At 41.7% G+C, this 23707-nt stretch overlaps 2 protein-coding genes and 1 long non-coding RNA gene across 4 annotated transcripts in view; 2 read left to right on the forward strand and 1 right to left on the reverse strand.

Moving 5' to 3' along the window:
- The window catches only part of bmp6 (bone morphogenetic protein 6), a 50513-nt gene extending 43869 nt beyond the window's left edge, over positions 1-6644 (forward strand). For both annotated transcript variants that reach the window (XM_037078828.1, XM_037078827.1), the window contains 3 exons: positions 2610-2686; positions 3727-3837; positions 4793-6644. In XM_037078828.1, the coding sequence (XP_036934723.1) occupies positions 2610-2686; positions 3727-3837; positions 4793-4942 (338 nt within the window). In that variant the 3' untranslated portion in view covers positions 4943-6644. The remainder of the gene's footprint in view (positions 1-2609; positions 2687-3726; positions 3838-4792) is intronic.
- Positions 6468-15746, reverse strand: txndc5 (thioredoxin domain containing 5). The gene is made up of 10 exons (XM_037078826.1): positions 15288-15746; positions 13814-13966; positions 13211-13316; positions 12446-12542; positions 11519-11634; positions 10710-10796; positions 10231-10389; positions 9890-9972; positions 9481-9610; positions 6468-8544 (listed from the first exon to the last, which is right to left on the reverse strand). Exons 1-10 carry the CDS (start codon positions 15596-15598, stop codon positions 8422-8424), a joined length of 1365 nt encoding a protein of 454 aa, XP_036934721.1. The 5' UTR covers positions 15599-15746; the 3' UTR covers positions 6468-8421.
- A 1667-nt stretch (positions 15747-17413) lies between these two features.
- LOC119008482 lies at positions 17414-22780 on the forward strand. The gene is made up of 2 exons (XR_005071437.1): positions 17414-17540; positions 21758-22780. It is a non-coding gene; the product is annotated as an uncharacterized LOC119008482 (long non-coding RNA).
- The last annotated feature ends 927 nt before the right edge of the window (positions 22781-23707 follow it).

Genomic DNA, 23707 nt, shown 5'->3' on the forward strand with positions numbered 1-23707 from the left:
ATTTACTTCGAGCTGAGATGAATCCAAGTGACAAATCCAAGTCGCTCCCCCTCTCTCCCTCTGCCTGTCTCTCCCTCACTCTCCTGTATCTGTCGAGAGGCCAGCTAAAACACATGGGTCTGGGCAGTGCGGTCAGTGCGTCTGTTCAAAATGAAATTTGATTTGATGATGAAATCTTAATGCAACCAGCGCCGGTGAGTTTAAATGACAACTCTCCCTTTTTTTAATGAGTGGCTAAGTGGATTTGGCTGTTACATGGATAAACATCAGGTCATTTGTGTGTGTGTGTGTGTGTGTGTGTGTGTGTGTGTGTGAGTGAGTGTGTATTTGTTTATGTACTGTAGGTGCCAGTGGTAATGAGTGATAGACGTACAGATTTAAGGACACCAATGACCCTTACATAATTGTTTGTATATACAGTGTGTCTAAGTGTGTGTGTGTGCGTGTGTGTGTGTGTGTGTTTGCATCCGTCCAACTCCAGCTGACTAACCACGGCTGCTGTTGGCAAGTTAGTGATGTGAGTGGCTGGGTGGTGGCTGTGACTGAGCGACAAATCCCCGCCTGCTGTCTGACTCACTCTTTTTCACAGACAAAATTTCCTGGTAACAAAAGAAGACGGATGATGTGAACCTAAAACTACACACTTATTATTTGATTTTCTATGCATCTATCTGTAATGTGCTGCCCATTACTGTGGGCAGACAAATCCTCTCTATGTATTGCCTCAGAGAAGCATATAACCATGTCCGCATGGCTTGGACAGGATAAGCTGCTACATCAACGGGCCAACGAGGCAACGAGCGAATCTGAAAAAGCAGCAAGTGATGAGTTTTGAACGTGAGAGCGGCGCTCAAAGCTGTAAATGTTTTATTCCTCGCAAGCTGTAAAGTTATTGTAGCCCAAATCTCTCAAGCACCACCTCCACTAGGCTAAACATGGAGTCAGAAACCAGCACCGTAGCCCTAATGACAAGTGATGCATAAAAATATCCAAAATAGGCAACCACCAGTAGGTCTTGTGCCAAAACAGCTCAACAGTTTTATAATTAACTTTGCGATGTGAGAATGTGTAGACCAACAACCAACTACAATTAAAACCTCTTAAGGGCTTAAGGCTGAAGTGTTGCTTAAGGCATCGTGGGGCCATCAGCAAGTCAAGCTTAGTCTGCTTATGTCTCAGGGTGGCTGTTACAGCAGCGACAAGGAACTTGGTTTTCTGTTGATCCTGGAGACCCCTGTGGAAAAAAGTGGTACAAGCACCACCGCTTCCTGTCATAAAGACCCAGAGCTGGCTGGTGAAGTGAGTGAAAGACAGGTGCAACATATTTTTAATACTTTTTTTTTTAATCCAGCTGTATGTTCGTTTATAATTATACTTAGCCACAAATAGATACATTACGTTATTGCTGTACATCCTGCAAAGAGTCATTCATACACTTTGGTTGGCCTGCATGTAATCTTACAGCTAACAGATGAGTTGGTCTGTAATGGTAAGGACAGGCATGAAGACTGACTGTAACAAATATACAGTAGTAACAATAGTCAATTTCTTCACTGATGCCATTGTTTGCTTATGTAGTTCAAAGAGAGATCAGTATTTAAAAAACTTGGTAAAAAAACTCCTTGTATACATGATCACACCACAGGACTTTCAGGCAATTTAAGCGATTTGAAGAGTTTGGTATATGCCACAGTTCAGCCCAGTTTTTCAGGTAATGAGTGGTTAACAGATCCAGTCTCAAACCTACCAAAATGTGTACAGACTCATCTGTGCTGCCCCAATAAATATCCAATGTTTGTCAAATGCTGTGTGCACGTTTCTGATTTGTGAAAAGAACATCTGTGAGGATTCTTTGCAATTTCAAAACAAATTAGACTTTTGCATCTCATGTAGTGTGAGCCCGGCCTAGGGGACTACTGCCACACCACATGGGTCCTCCTGGATGAAGCTCCTTTGAGATTACAGGACTTTAACCAGAACCAAAACTTACATTATTCCTGCTGATTGTCTTTCTCCGGAAGGCTTCTAAAGAAAATAAAAATCACAACAATAGAATCAATGAGGCGGGACAGAGAGCGAGCGAGAGAGAGCCCTCGAAACATCCCTGGAAAGACTGCGTCACCGTCTTGACTTCAGCCAGCAATGACCTCTTCAACTGAGAAAACCAAGCATATACCTGGGACTGTCTGCAGCCGTCCGCCCCGCTGCTGCACAGCGGAGCAGAGATAATTAAGTACAAACTGCAGGGCAGGAGAGTCCATAAACACAGTTGTCACCGTGTCACCACTTGCGCTCGGGCCAAGCAATGTTTGAATGCTGATGAATTCAATTAGGCGAGCGTTCAGACGCATTAGACAGCAGATGAATGTGAAGCACGTTGAGCGCAGTGACCGCTGTCATGAGCATTTGTGCCTGTGCTCTGGTCCACACCCTGTCATGTGTCTCCACCCAGTGCATTACATGAGGCAGATTGTGTTATTCTTCTCTCGGATTCTGAGTGCATTGCGTCACTTCCATGAGGTTTAATTGGGATTTTTTTTTTTTTTAAGTCGTTTACCCAAGGAAGGTTTTTGCTGACTGTGGCTGTCTTGTTTTTTTTTCTGTTGCAGATTACAACAGCAGCGATCAGAAGACAGCGTGCAGAAGACATGAGCTCTACGTCAGCTTCAGAGAGCTGGGCTGGCAGGTAGGGAACATTTTCTTATTCAACACGTCCAAACAACTGCAAGTATACATGTGTGAAATGTTCACGGGAGGAGTTGATCCTCACAGTCTGACTCTTGAGGGCAACTTTGATAGAGTTGACTGACAGCTAACGTTACTGTATGTAGGAAGATTCTAGAGGCTGACACAAATAAAATTGTCTTTTAAAAGTTAGATTCACTGAGGAGCTCTTTCTATACGTACATGCAAGTCTAGCAGGCACACAAAGAGTTAATACAGGAGAATCAAGACGAGGAAATATAATGCACACGTCTTCTTTAGAGTGTAAATTTAATGACCATTTTATACATTTACCAATAAAAAATATCATTCGGTACAACAGCACCTTCATAAATACAAATCCCAGGTCTGGAGCAATGTGTGTGTGTGTGTGTGTTGTGTGTGCTTGTGTTTACAACACAACTGAGAAAGATAGAGAAGGACAAAGTTACGTACATCCTTACAAACAAGTTGTGAGCTGTTGACACAGCACTGACATCTAGAGGGAGACTGCCAGCACTCTATCTCACTCACACACACACACACACACACACACACACACACACACACACACACACACACACACACACACACACAGGAAGGGAGCTGGACAGAAAGAGAGTGACAGAAGGAGAAGTGAGAAGAGAAACACAGGGAGAGATAATTGACACAGACAGGAAGGTACGCTCGATAGAAAACAACCAAAATAAGTGAGAGAGAGGCGAAACATGCAGAGACTGAGTCAGAGCGAAACAGTAAGACACAGAGAGGAAGGAAGGAAGGAGGAGAGAAGTATTGCTTCCCTGAGCGATCCCACAGACACAAGTGTTTGAGCAGGGATTTGTCCTCAGAGATGAGGTGAACACTGAATTTACCAACAGGAGTTAGGTGGGCTGGAGACTAAGACATACTGTCCTACCCTTCTGATAGACTTGTTTTTAAAAAAACAATATATTACGATGTTTTATTTACTCTGCTCTGACCATGCTGCTTTTTATGTTCATGGATATGTGTTTCTCTCAGGACTGGATCATTGCTCCTGAAGGCTACGCAGCCAACTACTGTGACGGAGAGTGTTCCTTCCCCCTGAACGCCCACATGAACGCCACCAACCACGCCATTGTACAGACACTGGTAAGACCAGCCCACACACGTTTACCACGCTCTGTATATTCTTCACACAGTGTAAGAGAAGTTCTAAGTCACCACAGGCAAGGTTTATGTGATAGTGCTCGTACTTAAGTAGTACTTTAAGCATTTTAAATAACCACAACAAATGACGATTATGTACTCATCAGTATTGAGTTTCTTGAAATGTGGATTTCTTGAAGTCATGCCAGTGTTTTTAAACCTGATTTGTTTATTTAATTTCTTTTACATGTTTCTGTTGGAAATTAAAAATACTTCCCAAAAGTTTTTAAATCCGTCCAGCAGATCGACAGAATACCATCCTTTTTGTTAAACCAGAAACACCCCTTGTATCACTCTCTCCAAAGCCACCAGAGTCAACTGACAAAAACACTCATTTTATCTCACAGAACACTGGAGTTGCTTTACACTGCTGCCTTGATCACTTAGTTACTTTGTGTTATTGTGCGACTTTGTTGTTTTAAAGGGTTAGTTAATATTTGAACTAACGCAGGACAAAAGTTTGCACTTACTGCTCTGTAAGTAAGAAAATAGTCATCTGCGTCATCTTGAATCAGGCTTAATATTTTAAATTATTTAACTGAAAACATTTTAGCCTGGAGTTTTAAAGATGCAGGCATTTAGCAAGAGTCCAGAAGAAAATATTGTTGGGTTGCATTATGCAAATTGTAATGTTTCTTAGAGTATGACCTGTACTAGGGACTAAAAGTCAGGAGATCTCATCTTCCACTACTTAAATTTAGACTATTATGTTTTAAAATCTGTCACTTCCTCAACTTAATGAGTATTATGCTGAAATGCTGATGGCCCCCTTAAGACAGTATCTTATCTCCTGTTTATTTTAAATAACTTCTGTGAATAGTTTACATTGGCTGTTATTCAATGGTGGTTTGGTGGAAACAGTGTTATAGATCCTTAATGTATTTCTCTTGCTTTTCAGGTGCACCTGATGAACCCTGAGAATGTACCAAAGCCCTGCTGCGCCCCCACCAAACTCCATGCCATCTCAGTGCTCTACTTCGATGACAACTCCAACGTCATTCTGAAGAAATACAAGAACATGGTGGTACGGGCCTGCGGCTGCCACTGACACCACCGCCACCGCATCGAGGGCTGATAATGCTCGATTGAAAGTTAGGTTGCGACCAGTGACTCGTGGGTGCTGTTCACTTCGGCTAGACACCAGATTCCTGCCCAAATCCTCAAACCTGCAAGGAATGTCCACCCCGAAAAATCATTACCATGTTCTATTCCAATAATCTTGGACACTTCAAAACATCCATCTAATAACATGAACATCTGTCTTCATCAAACTATGAGGGGACCATCGCAAACGTGGCACCACATGGGTGTCATCTACGGGCAACTTCACCCTGCTCCAGTGTTGAGCCACCACGTTGTCTATCACCTTCTCTGTTAGCTGTGGAATCTTCACTTCATGAACTGACTGAATGGCTGTGAGTGTGCGGGGAGGATGGAGTGTTTGTATATTATGTGTGTGTATGAATGCCGAAGAGGCTACTGCACCCTCTCCCTCACTGAGAGGGCGAGGGCAAAACTGAACTGTTGTGGGACCAGTCCGAGTGCTGCTTTCTTTTCCTTCCCATCTCCCCTCTCAGAAACACACGGTGGATCAGTTCTCAGATGAGGCTCGAACAATTACTGCTGAACAACCTCCCTACGGCACGTGATGACCCGGGGGAGTTGACGCGGTGACAACACCTGGTAAAAAAGACAGAAAATTTGCAGAAATGGTTTGAGCGAGTTGGGAAAAAAATACAAACCAAGTTTCCTTTACTGTGCAAATGTTAACTCAATCTACTACTAAATGATACATGGAGTCAGTAGATTCATATTTCCTTCCTCTTTCCTAATGTATTTTCTTCTCAAGCCATATTTGCCCTCCTAAAATATAATACGGACTGAACCAAAGTGACCGCAGGCTATTTTAGTAGTGCACTGCTCCAAATATCCCATGTCAATATTTGCCAGGCTCACGCTGAGCTGCGATTCACCAGGCTGGTTCAAGATGATGCATGTTGTGGCTAAACTGATGTTTTTCTCCAAAGAACCGAAGAATACAGCCTTATCCCTCCGACATACCACAAATGGCCATTTCCATGTCGCTGCGCTCGCAAAGTTAACAAATGCTTCCACCCCTGACAACCCATCAAGAGATTGTGGAAAAACATTTAGCGAGTCAAAAACAGCCGGCAGGACACTGTCTGTGCCAGCTTTCTGAAATTAGCCCTTTGCTTTTTCAACCCTGGGGAGGGGGGGGGGGGGGATCATGTTGAGATTTGTGTCCAGTGGCAGCATCTTTCCAATTCGAATATGTTACTGTGAGCTTTGAATGACATGGGCGTTATTTTAGAGAGCATATTTTAATGAAAAAAACTAATACCAACAAGAATCAAAATACCTTATGTGCCTAACCAATCATAAATTACAAAATATACCTCTGGTAAGCTGCTGTTTACATTTGTGATCATGTTTAGACTGTTTTGTAAATACTTGTACATTCTCAGCTTATTTATTGCACCTTTTATTAAAAAGAAAATCACATACCTTATTAACAGAGACAGATGCAAGAACAAAATGAAATTACAAACTTATTTTTTGAAAAAAAATTTATTATGAAATCTCATGTTACAACTTGCCATTATTCACTCTTTTTTTTTGTACAAAATCCATGGGTAGTCACAACCCATGACTCACAAGGAAAAAAATACTTCTGTCACTGGAGTTCCTTAGACCATGTGCTATCCATAAAAACTTTTACTGACAAAAAACTGCTGTGTCTGACTGTTTGTGTACCTGGGTTTAGACAATAAATGGTGCCCTGCATCGTGCAGCACATACTTCTCACAAAACCTGGGTCGAAGAGCATTTGTAGCGTAAAGGGAGTCAGAGGTGAGTAAAGGTATAGAAAAGTGCGCTGAAAAGACTAGCTTAAATTGACGGATCATTTTCTTGGCCCTTGACTTGGACCTGTGGGATCCAAGGTGGTTATTATACAGTATACGGCAGACTAAAGAACACTTCAGAATGGGTTATTAAAACCAGCAAGTAGCAAAATTAGGCTTTATTTTTGTTGCATTTGATAAATGATGCTACTATGTCTAGATCATTTTATCAGTTAGTGACATCATCCCACTATCAATGCTGCTTAAGCTATACCCATCTATTCGGTCCATAGTTTTTGGTGTCTTAAGACGTTAGCTGCACATCATTTTTTTCCCACTGTCAGTAAATATAGCATGTTGAAATGATACTTGAGACCAGGAAAAGCAAACAATACAGACCAAAGATGCAGCTGGTTCCATCATCAAGGTAAGAAAAGATCACAATCATAGAGGCGATATGATGCTAGCTAGCCCACCTGACCCTGAGCTGCAGTGAACGTTTGTCTCAGTTCCAGCCTCACAAACATTATTACAAAAAATATCCAATCACAGAGGGAAGCTTCTAAAAGCTGAAAAGATGAACAGGAGAAGAGCTCCATTTCTCATGCATAAAATCAGGTTACAGGTTCATGAACGAGCCTGGCCTTAGAGACAAAGCACAAACACTATACATTCACACTTCTTCTGTTACATTGGAGGATAAAGTGAAGAGCCAGTTTTAAAGATTTCATACCAAGCTGCACTAGATGAGCTGCAGTCTACAGCAAACAGAAAACAACAAAAATTAAAGCAGTAGTGACTCTAAAGATGTTCAGTGTTGGAGATATGGGGCAACATGGTCCAGGCCTGAGACCCTGAATGCTAGGAGGAGTCGGGAGGGATGATTGAGAAGGAGTCAGAAAATGTTTAAGACGCACAGATGAACCAAAACTGGTTGTTATTCCCAAAAGAAATTCATGATTGAGAGAAAAATCAGACTCCATCACAACTTCCTCTAGCTTTCCTGGGTGTTTCCCTGAGAGTTAAGTCAGAAAGGCCATCGCCGGCATGGATAGAAAGGACCCTCAACTTAACACTCAACTTCACATTCGGGCAACGCAAACTTTACAAACCTTCGAATGACAGTACCGCAACTTTAATGGCTTATGATTAAACAACAGATCCCATGTATAAAATTTAACATTTAAAAAAGTCAAATGTCAACAGAAGTTAATCAGAAACAATTGATTTTGAACAGGCAGAAACAGGGACATCTGTCCTCTACTGCCACCCTTTGAATAAAAAAACAGTTTTTATATGTGCGAGGAATTCTGGTTCTGATTGACTGAGCAGTGCTTGCAAAGTGGTTGTCAGACATATTACTTCATTCGTAAACCCAACCACTATGATAGTTCTCTCCATAGTAGGAGGGTTAGGGTTGGGCAACAGCAACGAGAAATACATTCACATCCAAAACTACTGAATCATCAGTCCTTGAACACTGGAGAGCGATGACAGACTACATCAGTCTGTCATTGGCTGACTCCTTTCTGAAGAGAACCATAGTGGAGAGAGAGATAGACAGAGGTTTGGCTACTGTAGGAAAGAGAGTGGTGTCCTACTGGCCAGCTATGCAGTGTGGGCGAGCAGAGTGGTGGAGAGTTGAGTGCTGACTTGACCGTTTTTACAGCTCGTCTCTCGCCTGCCTCATCACAAAGCTGTGCAGGCTCTCCAGGTCCCGCCCGCCGTGATGCTCGTCACCCTGAACCCCCGCTCTGAAGATGAGCAAGGTCGGGTAACCTCGCACCTAAAGATGGAAGAGAACAACAACAGAGGCTTAGTCCATGTACATATTCTAATCAGCTCTTACTTGATCCTTTCTGTTCACCAGAATAATGGTGTCAGTAGAAAGTGAAATTTGTATAAACATTTCTTCCATATGAAAAGAAAACAACAAAACATAAAGGTCATATTTCATCACAGTGAATCATCACTCTTCAGAAAGATAACTCAACTGTGGAGCTTGAACCCTGATGCAGCAATTCAGCAGTACAACATAGTATGCGGTGACAAACTGGCTTCATGATTATCCATTTGATTGTAAACAAATCTAAATGGGACATTTTAAGTTATCTGACTGAACTTTTTATTACTTCATTATAGATGAGCCGTAGATTTCCCTAAATCAACAGGTCTGTGTCAAACACCTTCACACCGTTTAATTCTAAAACCATGTCAACATTACATAATGACCTGGGCTTTCCTCTAAATGACATCATTGAGATTCTGCAGCCAAACAAAGCTGATAGTTAATCGTAGACGGCTTGTCCGCTGGGGAAGAAAAGCTGATTTTTGGGTCAGCGGTTAGGGTTAGGCAAGTAGTAGTTATGGTTCAGATACATCTCCATGTAAGGTCCCTAGTGACCTAAGTCAACATGTGTATGTGTGTGTGTGTGTGTGTGTGTGAGAGTGTGTGTCAACATTCTTTCCCCATGTGTTAAATCTGCTTTAGGGTTGCAGTCTGTAGGATCTAATTAAAGTATGTGGCAGTTGTATTGTTTTATGGCTCTGTGATAAAACCACCATCTTTGTTTTATTACATCCTGTACAGCGCACTAAATCTTGGAGAATGAAATAAGCTGACAGCTGGATATGTGAGACAAAGAAATAAGAGTGCTACATGTTTGGTTTAGATGGGGGCTTGTGCAGTAGAACGACTTGTGGATGAAACCCAAGTACTTACAGAGTACTTGTTGCACAGTGTGCGCTCCACAGTGCAGTCCACTTTGGCTATCTTGACGTCAGTGAGGCCAGAAAACTCCTTCTTGGAGAGATCCTCCCATGTTGGAGCAAGGTTCTTACAGTGGCCACACCTACAGCGGACAGCAGGTGAACACATGAATTACCATCACAGTGATAGAGAAGCTGCCTGGAGTCTGTAAAGTGAGAGTTTCACTAAAAACACATTTATGCACTTGAAAAGTCGTCACATGTATTTGTGCTATTAAAGCTCACACCAATACTTTGCATCAGAATCATACATAAAGCTGGGTTCAAGCAGAGGTTACATAATTTGCAACTGCTGCATGCTGGAGCTAAACTACAAAAAGTTCGTTCAAGAGGTATATATGAAACTATACATTCAACCTTACCATGGAGCGTAGAATTTGATGAAGGTGATGCCCTTGGCCACAGACTCGTCAAAGTTGCTCTCTGTCAGGGTCAACACACCGGACTGCAGAGAGGAAACAATCTCTTGATATTAAAACTGTGCCATGCCATGCCTACTTTCTGGTCCCTCTAATACCCACATCATCTCATTAAAAGACGGGCAGAAAATAGCTAGGCTAATCATAACTGCTAGATCAGAGGTGCATAGTTGAGTGGGTGCTAAGTTCTGAGACCTTTACTTATAAGCAGGTAAAGATGGCTGCCATATGTTTGATGATCCACTCTAATGAAACATAAGTGTGCCATAAACTCTGATCCCCACCTTCACCTCCTCCTTGGCTGGCTCGTCAGCGGGGATCTCGTTTGCTTTTTGTTCCTCACTTGGTTCCTGCTCTTGCTTCACGGCAATGGCAGCCTTCAGCTGGTTGTCCACGAAGTCTTTGAAAGAGTCCAGGTCTCTTTTTCCTTTGTACTGGTCTGTCTATGAAACACACCATAATTAAGAACCAATGACACTCTGACACAGAATACAACATGTATTGAAACCAAATACTATGATAACCAACACAGTTTTAGCTGAAGCAAAATATTTAGCTCAATCTTAAGTGGCATCAATATAAACTTTAAATCATGACTGTTGTTATGAAGATGCCACTATTTTTACAATTTGTATATGTATTTAATCATCCCAGTATGATTTCATGTCATGGAGGTTGTTACAGCTCGCAGTCAAACTTGAGAGGATGTTGAGTAGAAACATTAGTTGACCACATTAGCAGCAGTCCAAAACCTCCTCCATACCTTCTGTCCATTGTTGAAGAAGAGCAGAGTGGGATATCCCCGTACGCCGTTCTCAGAGCACACCTCATAGTGCTGTGTACAGTCCACCTAGGTCATAAATGTACACATGTCATTAAAACAAGATGAAACATCACTGCAAACACTGACCCTGTGAATTTGCTTAAGGGGTATTTGTTAAATAACCCAGTATGCAAACAGGTAACTCTTCATATGACCAGCATCCTGTTCTGTCAAATGGTTAACAGGATGATCATGCAGGTCACGTCAAGTGAGCAGAGAGCAGATGGCATACTGCTTCAACACTCAATGTTACTGCAGGTTGCCATCAGTAGTGTGCCTTTATAGTAGCCCTGTTTTTAATTGATGTAACAGTATGTGGTGTTCTAATGTTTTATGTAGTTTCAGCAAAGATTCAAAAATTCAAACTCAGAATTGTAATACTTCCAACATTAATGAGGTAATAACAAACTTAGAAATAATTATTCTTTCCATAACCTAATAAACAAGCTGTTCTAAGAGGAAAATAAGGTCCCCAGAACACTGTTTGAAGTTAGACAATGGCAGGGTCCACCAAATATAGATGTAAAACAGTATGAAATTGTGTTGTTCTTCAACGGCAGTTTGTTAATTCAGTCATGAACACAATTTATTTTGTATTTAAGCATTAAAAAATTAATAAATCGGTCATTGTAGATCTTAGTCTTATGACTGCAATCCTTTCCCCTAGATTACAGTGTGCTTTTTAATATCTAAAGTCTAAAAAATTTGAGCAGTTGAACCTGTGTACCAGTACAAACTGAAGGACACACCTTTCCTATCTTGACATCATCAGAGTGTTCAAAGCTGGTGGCCAGCTGCTCCCAGGTTGGAGCCATGGCTTTACAGTGACCGCACCATGGAGCAAAGAACTTCACAAAATGAGCACCTGAAGTGAGATATGAGAAACTAGATTAGAAAAAGAAAATGCAGAGAACTAGTAAGAATTTAATACACATGAAAAAAAAAATACTGTATCTAACACAAGTAAAGTACCATTTTCTCTATGCATTTTTCATGCTGAAGTGAGGCTGAACAAGTATGTGTTTTGAGCAATGTAAGAAGCAGATTCCACTTCAAACTCATCAGAGCCTGCTGAAAATGAAAATATACACCTCTCACACAGAGGTTACACGCAACCAATTACTCAACGTTTATTGCCACTCCATTGCCAAGACTTGAAGGAGGGACCAATAAACACAGTTTTTAAAATGCCTATGTCATATCCTGCCCTTTTTTGTCTCCAAACAAGAAATCATTTATTTTTCTTCAAAACCAAAACATTTCAACTTCAGTGAGCTTTACAGGCCTCCACTTCAACGAGACAATTATCGTAAGCACCGTTTATTTTTACAGTCGCTGTCTGAAAAATCCAGGAACGTGAGGCGTCAGGAGACAAGTGTTGTACAGTCAGTACGAGTTGACTGACACTGTGGTTTGCGGCTCAGGTACTCATGCTGAAATGTCAAGTTCTGTCAATCAAGGCAATGAGGTGTTTCCATTCTCTAACGAGGGATCTAGAAACATAACTGAGTGTGGCTGAAAACTGAAAGTACAACTGAAAGTAACAGAAACAATTTATCTGTTGCAGGTGTGATGCAGCTGCATAAATACACAAGATGAATTTAACCATTCATTTGCCTAAGAGTATTACCACAGCACTTTCATGAAGCATTATAAATGTTCTAGTCGAGCTTTACCTTTGGCTACGTGCGATTTAAAGTTGAGAGCAGTGAGCTCATACATGCCCTGTTTGGGCTCTGGGGCTTTCGGAGGCTCCAGTTCAGTCTCAGGTTCCTGGAGGACACAAGAAGAAGCATCTATGAACAAGACCCATATTGCATTATAGGTCCACATCCACACTAATACATTTCATTTGAAAATACATGATTTTTGCTAATTTGTAGGGGCGAAAACAAGATGGATTTTCACGTGTGGATACTTTACTGTGGACTCCAATCACGTGCATGTGACTCATTTTCATGTGTGTTAGTTTTGAGACAAATTAAATTCTATAGAGGAGATCTATTTCTCAGTCTTTTTCAGTCTTTTCTTTTTGGTGCAGCTGATTCAATGCCACGTTTCCATAGTCCAACAAAACACCAACAATCACAGAAACCTGACCAAAGGCATTCGTATATGGAACTGGACATCGATTACCATGGCAACGGCAGAAGCTTCAAAGTATTGGGGTCCTCCGTAAATAAAAGCCAACGCTGACGACATTCATGTTCATGCAGTCATGTTTCCCTGCCTTACCAATTTTTACTTGTTTTGTTGACCTGTCCTGATGGTCTGCATCCTTTGTGTGTGTGTTTTCAGATGTGTTACTTACTATTGGCGCTAAAATACTTATCTGGATAGAAATTATTTTTATTTTTAAGTGAAAATATGTCGGTGTGGATGCAGCATGTGGGTCAATGGTTTATAAACTTAAAGTGTTAAGCGATTGAACCATAACTCACCGAAGGCTCCTCCTGGAGTGTCTTTAGCATCCAGGTCTCCAGAGACTGCAGATCCCTGGGCCCCTGGTACTTAACAGCCTCCTGGTCTGGCTTAAACAACTTCAATCTAGAAATAAAACATTTTTTTTATTTAATGAATTATGGCACAGCAGACTGATGATTCAAGTTTGAGGTTTACACAAGAAAGTGCACTGAGACTAAATGACCCATGCATGCAAGCACACTTTTCTAACTAGTCTATTCAATCATCATTAAAAGCTGTAAGACCCTGTAGTTTGTTATATTATTGTTGTAAGAAGTTCTGTCAATCATTATCCAGTGACTGCTGTGTTTGCAGGTATACTGTGCTGTCAGCAACATCCAAGATGTAAGTGGTTGTCATTAAGATAGTGGCAGAATATTCAACCAAATGCAGGTCATGTGTCACTTCTCTGTACTCTGCACTCCGATGTTGTTTGCATTAACAGTTCAACAGCCAATTCATTGTTTTGTTTGCTTGTTTTCACATTTAATTGACCTAAATTTCAAAAACCATCTACACTTATGGATTCCAACAATTTGATATGAATCAATGACTCCAAGGACTGTGTGACGAGTACTTACGTGGGGTAGCCCCGAACCCCGTGGACATTGGAGCAGAACTTGGTGTCCTGGACGCAGTCTACTTTTACCACATATGCAGGGGGCTCGTCCATGCTGTTGTACTTGTCTGCCAGTTCATTCCAAGCTGGCTGTAACCTCTGGCAATGGCCGCACCTGGGCACAACAGACAAAAATGCTATTAGTAAAAAACAGAAGTTGATCTCAAGGCTTTCACTTATTTAGATCTGGTCACATAAATCTTTTGTCAAAACTACTTTTTAGTCCTCAATTGCAAACAACTACTCTAAACTGACCACACAGTGTATCACAAGTGTATGCACACTAATTCATCTAGTGTATAAAGCATTTCTATTGTATTTTATCCTCATAGTCAAGTCCTACATTGCGCTGCAACTTTTTATCATTTGCAAACAGCTCGTCCACTGGCACTGCAGCTTAATTGCTCCTATCAGTAAAGGTACATCTTATCTTCCTAAGATGGTGTATGAGAGTCATTTTATTCTTAGAAATGGGATGGCGCAGGAACAGCCTGATACTGGAGCATTCTGATACAGGAGTTTTATGAAATAATTTTATAATGAATCAACAATATTGTTGTGCACACTGTGTCTTAATGCAAACAGCCTAATAGGTTATACTGCTTTGTATAAGAGGATATTTATATTTATATTCTATATTTATTTAGGCCAAATGTATTGTAACCTTAGTGAAGACAGTACCATATTCCGTATCAAGAATACCCATCTGAGTTTTACAAAGGCTTGATCCCATAGCCATGAGAGATCATTGATATCTAGTGATCAGAGAGGCTGAACTTCGAATCTTATCTCACAATCTGTCTTTATCTCCATCTCGTTTCCCAGTCTACACTAAATAGGGCGACGATCAACGTGAACTGCACTTTTCATTGGGAATTCCTGATCCCCTCCTCTAGGACCTCTGGGGGGTCCGTGGACCCTAATTTTGGAAACGATGACATAACATCGGTCAATCAGTGCGTGCCACGTAAGCACAGCGCCCCAAACTACCATTAGAACTTTGAGCAGTGATTCACGCCAACAGCAGCAAGCGAGAAGAAGCTCGGCGTCACGGAGCTGTGTTTAAATAAACCTTTTTCAACGTGCACTGGGAAGTTTTCATACTACTCTTCATAAGCTACTGGCATTGTTAGCCCCACGGCCTTATGTGAAAAGCTCCCATTCAGCTGCAACTGCAGTCCGCTAACTCTTGCTATGCTAGTTAGCCGCTAAGCTAACGGCGCCGGTTGACCCAAGGAACGGGGCTAGGCAGCTAACTAGCTTGAACGCCGACTAGCTTGTTTGCTAACTTGCCGGCTAGCTCTAATCCAACTCCCGACAGCCATTTTCCCCCGTTTTCGGCGAATGTGCGGGATGCAGAAGAAAGACAAGTGCTGCTTCCTGTCCGTCTATTCAACGTTGTCTGCAAAAACTGCGAAAAATAACTGTTAACTCACCACGGGGCGTAAAACATGACAAAGTGGGGTGCAGTGGGCACCGCCTCGTTGAACATCTCCACCGTGTACGAGTGCTTGGCATGCTCGTCTTCTTCAGCGTCAGCGTCAGCGTCGCAAAGCACACTTGCAAACAGTACGGAAATATAAATAAAACACAACATAACGGGTGTGCAATTCAGTGCTGAGGCCATGGTGAATCTCTCCCGGTGGGTGAACGGTGTCCCAGCTAGTGTGAAAAAGACCGACTCTGAACGTGCACGCCCCTCTGGCAGCCTGGCTTTAGAGGAATGTGGAGTGTGGATGGGACACATGCAAATGGAGAATCCAGTTGTTGCGGCCGGGCATGCAAACAGGACGATGTTCAGATCTGTGCAAGCCCGCAAGCGCCTTTACGAGCCCCGTCCAAGCTGACGGGTCCAGGCAAGTGCCATTCTCTGAGGAAGTATGGAAGCCTGTTTGGAAAAAAAGGCGACTTGACTGAATGGGAGATGGTGATCTATAATTTACTAAAAGAAGACAGTGCATTGATCCCAAATTGGTGTGTGCATGTGTGCAGATGTCCCCCATTTTTATCTGGCATTTAATCAATGGTCTTCATCACCATCAATAGTGATATATTTTTGTATGTTGATCATTTTGCAGCCCCTTCAGTTTAAGGCACTCCCCTGGGAAAGTATCCAGAGAGGTCAAGAGGTCAAAGATTTCGCTGCAGAAAATATACCAGTTTGCTTATCTTGAAAATCATCACCCTCGGTAAATCCTTGCTTCTGCATGCTGGAGACTGAGCTGACATTAGGGAAGCCTGTAATGAGCACGAAGTTGTCAACAAGGTTGACTGGAATAGTGGACTATTAATTGATTACTGTCAGGTAAATCTTATTAATTCCAACCCAGGAATACAGACATTCAGTCAGATTGTGGTGAGCTCCATAGTAACAAAAACTGTACCAACATCCAAAAACAGAACAATAACTCATTTTCACTGAGTTTGGATGCCACTAGACTATGATTTATATGTTTTTTCCCCCTGTTAAAGCAAAGTTTTTCTAAATCTTCCCCCTGTATCCAACAATACAGGGTGTTATATGCTGTGAAGATTGCAAAGCCCTTTGAGACAAAGTGGCCATTTGTAGTTTAATAAAACTGGTCGTGAGTGGATTCTAAACTGTTCTGACTGAGGACGGCATACTGTAGGAGTTAAGTACAAGTCTGTGGTTTATTCTAAAATAGGTGTTTTTGACTTTTTGTTGACAGCTGTGCCACTTCTCTACCTTCTGTATTTACGGCGACCTTATGCAACCTTTTACATACAGGTAGACTTCAGCAACAGTTTGGCGCCATGTTTAGGAGGTGATTACTAAATTAGCCCAATTTCAATGTGAAAATTTAAAGGAAATTCAATAAAGTCGTATTGGGAAGCTATAAAAATTCAATCAGGATACGATTTGAGAGACACTCCGGAGAGTTTGTTCAGTGTTGGTAAGGTAGGGTAAAGCCGAATTGGTTTACTATAAATTATCCAGTAAGTAATGGTCGACTGCACCGCTTTGGCAGGCGCTCTAAGTTTCCTGCATACTTGAGGCTGTCCTTCTAGAACAAACTGGCTGTTCTTAGAATGCCTAATGTTATAAACCTATTCATTTTTTATGAGATATGATGAAAATAGACTCAGGAATAAGAGAACAGAAAGTTAGTGTTTTGCTTAAACTGTAAAAATATGGACGCAACGGCTCAGGTGACGGGCGACAGATGTCGGTTTTCATCACCGATGGGCAGGTGTGAGTCAGAGTCGCCCCCTCAATGAGAGTGAGAACATTTTTAAGGCAAACATAATTAATCCAATATATTACATTGGATAAACAGTGCCTCTTGTGGGGGCTGTAGTCTGGCGTAATGGAGACAGCCTATATAAATCGCGCATCTATTCCCATGACGGGGTGTGTTTGTCTGTGTCTGCTCCTGCCGGCCTCGTGGATTGACAGCCTGCTGGCAGGTCCTCCCTTTCTCCTCTCCTCTTCACGTTTAATACAGTCGTGATTTTCGTGAAACTGAATGGAGACAGCTTTCATATGTGCAGTATTTCTCTTTAATCATCCCCCCCCCCCTTTTTCCTTTCAACTGGACAACAGGAAGAGTGGGAAGAGGAAAGGAAGAGGTTACAGCATGGAAACAGACAGAGGTGGCGCCCGGAGCAGCACTATGGAGCTGTATATAACACTATTCCAGATTGTCACAGCTCTTTCATGAATCCAGGTTGGTCCTCTCGAATGTCTATATACTAAAAGTGGGTGAAAATGAGCCTACCATGCACAGTCAGTGTCTGAAGTTATATATGTATATATATATATAGGTTACAGGCCGAGGTGTTTATGAAGTCCTGGGTGTGTCGGTGTGTGTGTGTGTGTGTGTGTGTGTGTGTGTGCTTTATTGTCAGGAGATTGTCCTGCTGTTCCCTTGACAACCATTGAAATTCCACTGTTAAACACACATGTGCGCACCGATTATTTAGTCCGGAGGGAGCATAAACCGTCGATGGCGAGGCAATATACTTGTAAGAGACTCCCTCGCAGAGATGGATGATGCTACACTGACCTCAGAGCTGACAGGAGGCGATCTTTGACCTTTGAGTGTAAAAACTTTTCTCTTTGAAGAGCCTGAAATGCCTCGTTCTTTGGCCGTGGCCTCGCTTTCAGAGAGTGAACTAGGACAAATCCTAAGCATGAGCAGTCTGTGGATTTGTATGCTGTTTGAATTGTGCAATCGGATCATGACAGATGTTTTGGCTGCTCCATAAGAAATATACAGCGGTCCTCCCTCTCTCTCATCCTGTTTCCTGCCATTTCTCAGGTTGTCCTATCAAATAAAGGCCCCAAAAAATACTTCAAAAAACAAGAAAGAAATATACAGCAGTTTGTTTCCATGTGTGTGGGCCTGAAGACAGATTCATTCACTTTCAAGCATGGAAATTGTTTGACATTTTGTGAAGTAAGCTTCTTTGCTGTCTTGCTTAGAATTTCATAATTAGATTGATACCACTCTGGTGTAAAGGTAAATATGAGGCCACATCCAGCAGGAAGTTTGCGTTGCTGTGAAGGGAACTATAGAGATGCTAGCAGGGGGATTTTATTAACTTTGGAAAAACCTGGGCAGGATCTCCAGTCTTAGTGCTGAGGATTTATGTCTTATGTCATCAAGTATGTCTGAATGCTGAAAATGTAGCTCTCCAGTAGTGAGCATGCCGTTGTCTGTGGGCCTATGTGTTCAGCCAACTGTAGCCATGTCTGTACTATGAATAAATGGATTGGTTTAAGCCAAGATATTGCCACTGCTTACACAGGAAGTTGATAATTTAAGCCTTTAGATTGAGTCATGAAACCCAGAAATAAGTTAGTATATTTGCCCTTCTGGTTCAGTTGTTTGAAAGTCAATGGATTTCCTTAGCAGGTTTTCGGTTAAATGCCTAAATAGACTAAGATCTGTGGTTACGAAAGCTTAAGATATTTTTTTACATTTAGTTCCACAACCTAAAATAATTTACATGTACTTTTACATGTATTAAAAAAGGTTGTTCAGAACACAGAGACTCAACTACTTACTAATCTTACTAAAAAAAAAAGGTCTTCATCTGTGAGGATTGTTTTGCTAAACAGAACATATAAGTATCATTACTTTGTATTCGACACAGAACTTTATTTTTGCGATCCGAAAATCCCAATCCCAAGAATCCAAAATTCCAGTTGAAAAATCGTATTTGCTTTCTGACAAGGTACCCAGGGCGATGCTAACATCTGGCTTTGCCTACAAAATGTTCCATACCTGCAGCACCCTATTGACGTGCGTTGATCAGACATATGGATCAAAACTATTTACAGAACAGCCCCATAATTTAGCTTCAATTCAATGTTTCTGTTTATTTCAGTCAGCACCCCAATGAGACTTTTTACTTCATCAAAAATACAAATATTGGCACATTATACTTGGATGCTACTTGTACTTGTAAAAAAGCACAAGATCAGATACTCACTTCAGCTGAGTTGCTCTGCCTGCTGGCACGCATCTTATTATATAAGCTCATCCTGAGGACAGAGGAAAACTGTAAGCCTGTCCAAAAGAATCAAAATCTGTCCAGCAGCAAGTCTAAAGGTCACTGCTCAACACATTTTATATTGCTTGCTTGATTTCTTTCTAAAAACAAAGTTTAAAAATGACATTTTAAAGTTGTCAGAACTATTTCCAAGAGATTAGGAGATCATCTTGTGCCAGGCACGGGCAAGACACACAGCGGGCTTGGCTTGAAGACCTAAAGTGAGCTTAAGAGGTTCCCGGTTGGCGGATTTTGTTTCCTTTGTTTTGTTTGTTTCCCTCTGTTTCCAGTTATGCCTCGTTAAAGCTAATGTTGCCTTTTTCTTAACCGGACAGACAAGAGGATGGAATCAATCTTCTCATCCCAGCAAAAGAGCAAGTAAACATATTTCCTAAAGTGTCATACTCGCTCTAACTTTTTATCAGATTGATGCACTCTCACAGTACCAATTTTACGAGTAGGTGTATTTCCCAAAATATCTATTCCCTTTACAAAACTTCGACCCGCGTACAGTATATCCCACTGAGTAAAAAAACACAGTGAGTGCTGCCTTCTCAAACGCTTTCCAGTCGACATCAAAGATAAATTTAGTCTGGACTGTTATGACTGCTATGACCATATTCCTGCTCTGATTTATTCCACTGTGCTGACATGAAGGTGTCGGCAGTATGAGATATACCACCCACTGAAGTTTATTTGAGCTATTATATCAAAAAATGGCCTTGACATCCACTTGTGACCCGCAGTTCTTGCTACGCTCTCATATTCCAGCTGCTGCTACAGTGAAACACAACTGCCTTTATAGTTAATTAGGAGTGAAGAATGATATATGAGATTATTTTTCTTGAGTTTTGCTAGTTCTATAAATAACACCTACACACAGGCCCGACTCTCCCAAAGGGACTCTATTGTTACCATGGCCAGCCAGCAACCACACATCACTATTTAATCTCAACATGTCATTTAGCCGTGGTAAATATGACCAAATTGCTGCTGACACATTTTATATTTTGCCCGATGAAGTGGAGGCCGCATAGTTGTGGGTGTCTACTGGTTACCCATTGTTGATGGTCAGGCACCTTGCCAGGCCGGCTACAGCATGGTGTAATAGGAAAAAGAAAGATTAATGGACCCCGGGGACCCGAGGACATTCTGTTTATTTTCTTAATTGCCTGAAGTTCGTGGCTGAGAGTGAGAGAGTCGGCAGGTGGTAAACAGAGCAAAAGTGAGAACCAAAAGACTGTGAATAGCAGAAAGGGGGAGTGAGTGCGAATTTGAAACTACTCCCTGCTATGGCTGATTCTGAAAGTGTGCAGTAACTGGAGGCAGGGTGCTAACTTCACCATGTGTCTTCATGATCTACAAGCGCATATCCTCAATGCAAAACTGCTCAGATCAGAACAAATACACTGTCTTTTAGGCTTATACGGGATATGGAAAGGACACCAAAATAGTTCAGTAGATAGTGATCATCGTGATTCTCTCAGACTTGCTGTTAAAAAAGCCAGTTATGTCTGAATACTTACTCCCTACACTCGTAATAACCATAAAGATCTTTTAAAAAATACACTTGCTCAACTTTACCCTTTTTTCTGGTAACAAGGCTAAAGTTCAAAGTATGAATTCACCTTTCTGCCAAGAGTTACATGAGAAGATGGATACCACTCATATATGTGTGAAGCCTGGCTTTGTCCAAAAGTGGAAAAATCCACCTGCCAGCATCTCTTGATTTTGCAATTAAACATGGCGTATCTTATTTGTTAAATCGCTATAAAAACTGAAGCCTAAAAACAACACCGGCTACTGGCTGTCACCTTATTTTTTAATGAATGAAACCGCTCTCACATTTGTATGTCAATTACAGGTGGCAGCAATTAGCTCTGGTTAGCATGAAGCTACTGGCCTGGCAAGGTTATGTCTTGGGCTATGAGCGGTGAGCTCATTAAGAAATCCCACCCCCATAAAAGTACAAGTTCATGTTTCTGCACTTGTTTTCTTTCTTTTTTTAATAGATTAAATAAATAATATAGAACAGGTTAATTAGCTGCAGCTGCTGGCAGGATGATTAGAAATGCTTGAACAGAGCCAGGCTGGTGGTTTTTCTGTTTCCCTACTGTGCTATAGGCCAGTAAACTGGCTGCTAGCTGTAGGAATTTCATCATTTTATGCCAAGGCCAACTGTTTCACTTTATCTCACATAAAAATATCAGCTAACTAGCATACATTAGCTGGCGTAACCTTTGTTAACATTTACTTAATGTCACAAACGTTAACGTTAGGCTATAATTGCAAACTTATCACTTTCTTTAATCAGGGTTAGGGTTTCCCTGATCACCATAAAACTCAAACAAATTGCAGAAATGACTCTGACTCTCCTCTCCAACAGCTGTGGGCTACCTCTCACAAGCAGTATCTATATCAACGTTGGGTCTGCTTTTCAACACTGCCAAGGAACACACCGAGAAAACCCTTCAGAAGACTTTCTGGAATAAGAAGCTATTTCTGACCAAATCCAATTCTGTCATGTAAACTTATGGGAATCACCTTCTTGGACACTCAACCGCTCTGTAAAAATGTTTTTAAGCACCGTCTTCCCATTGTGCAATCCGAAGCCAGACGTGTTTCCATTAGGAACTCGACTCATGGCAGTATCATATCCGGGACACAGGATGTGACCAATGGAGGGGAACCAATGTCATTAACAGACGGCTTAGTAAAGCCGCTGCGGCAGGCACCTGTGCTGGGAAAAGACAGCGGGGAAAGGACTCTCCCACGTGATTGGAACAACTCCAGAAACGAACGTCAAGGGATGGAAGTCGGAAAACGCCTTGTCTTTTCATCTGGGTGGCTAAAAGCGGAAGAGAGGAAGTACGGTGTGTGAGAAGGAAGAATAAGAGACAGACAGTAGAAAGAAAGAAAGAAAGAAAGAAAGAAAGAAAGAAAGAAAGAAAGAAAGAAGTGGTGATTGTAAAACATTTTCAGGAGAGGGAAGAAAGGTGTGGGATAGAGAGTGAAACTGGATAAATGAGGGATGGGGGATCTGGGAAATGGTTATGGTGGTTATGGATTACCATGACAACTCCTGCTGTATCCCAAGTGTTTTTATGTTCGACTGCTCTCTGCTGGATCCAGTCGGATGACTTAAGCCACGCCAAGTCTCCTGAGATATCTACATTATTGGAATTACCATCATTTTCCACAGGACCAGTGTACATACGTATCCTGCAGTTTTCCCGCTGCTGGAAACGCCACACTGAAGCTGTAAACAGCTCGGATATTGACAGGTGCGACTGGAAATTGCTGTTGTTTGAGAGTTAACATGTTCCTGCAAGAAAAAAAAGAAAAGAATCACACTGAAATTGTACATCAACAGGCATGTAATCATTAAATTGATGCAAGTATTGGCAAAGGATTACAATTTTGTACAGGAGATGTTTTCCTGACAACAGCGGCAGTGCATGACAACAGGACGTGGTGTTCATCTGTACGATTTATTCATTGAGGACGAACATCAGAGATTGACTCAGTTTAATGCATTCAAGACATGTTGATGTGTTTGTTACTGGTCCACCACTTTGGTCTTGACTGAAAGCTACTTTCAGCTAGTAAATATGGCATCCCACAGAGAGTGATATCTGTTAAGAGTGAATTCTAAGGTCTGTAATTAATGGAAAATGTTTATGGCACTGGTTTTAGGTTTTACTTGGTATTGGATCAGAGAAAAAAAATCAGTGATATCGCATATCACCAATATGTCGTTTAGAGATATTTATAGAAAATATATGATCTCCAGAATTTTTACTACAAGTTCAACCGACAAGCCGGATTGAAGAAGTCGTCTTTTCATGCCCGGATGACCAATTATTGCCTCTCACACCAAATTATTTTCTTCGCCACGCCGTATAGTTTCATTTCCTGCGCAGAACACAAACACATTGACTCTCTGGTCCTGTTCACACATCGCTCACGGTGCCTGTGCTGCACTGCAGTTTGTTAAGCATTTGGACATGTCACCCGAGGTGAGACGTCACAGGTGGTGACAGGACCCACCTCGACTTGGACTTTGCCTTCCACGGACGCTTCTTGGTGGAGAGCCCTCACTGTAAAAGCCCCACTTCCTGCTGGTAAAGCCATCAGAGTATACAGGCCAGGTTGTGCGGGGGCTGATGTGGGGCAGAGAGAGCGAGAAGGCGGTGGAGAGTAATAGAGAAGAGGAGAAAAGACGCACACATCCTGGTGTATAGAACTAGACAAATAAGTAATTCCAATTTAGGGGCCTTTGGAAACTTGACGTGTTAAAGTTGTGACACTTTTTGTTACTCAGATTATATATGGA

Source organism: Acanthopagrus latus, chromosome 19 (genome assembly GCF_904848185.1).
Source record: "Acanthopagrus latus isolate v.2019 chromosome 19, fAcaLat1.1, whole genome shotgun sequence".
Classification (NCBI taxonomy): Eukaryota; Metazoa; Chordata; class Actinopteri; order Spariformes; family Sparidae; genus Acanthopagrus; species Acanthopagrus latus.

Coding starts and splice junctions, on each gene's coding strand:
- txndc5 (XM_037078826.1), bottom strand. CDS start 15,598: ATGTGTCCCATCCACACTCCACATTCCTCTAAAGCCAGGCTGCCAGAG. Junction 13,317..13,813: donor GGGGTTCGGGGCTACCCCAC/GTAAGTACTCGT, acceptor TTTTATTTCTAG/ATTGAAGTTGTTTAAGCCAG. Junction 12,543..13,210: donor CACTCCAGGAGGAGCCTTCG/GTGAGTTATGGT, acceptor TGTGTCCTCCAG/GAACCTGAGACTGAACTGGA.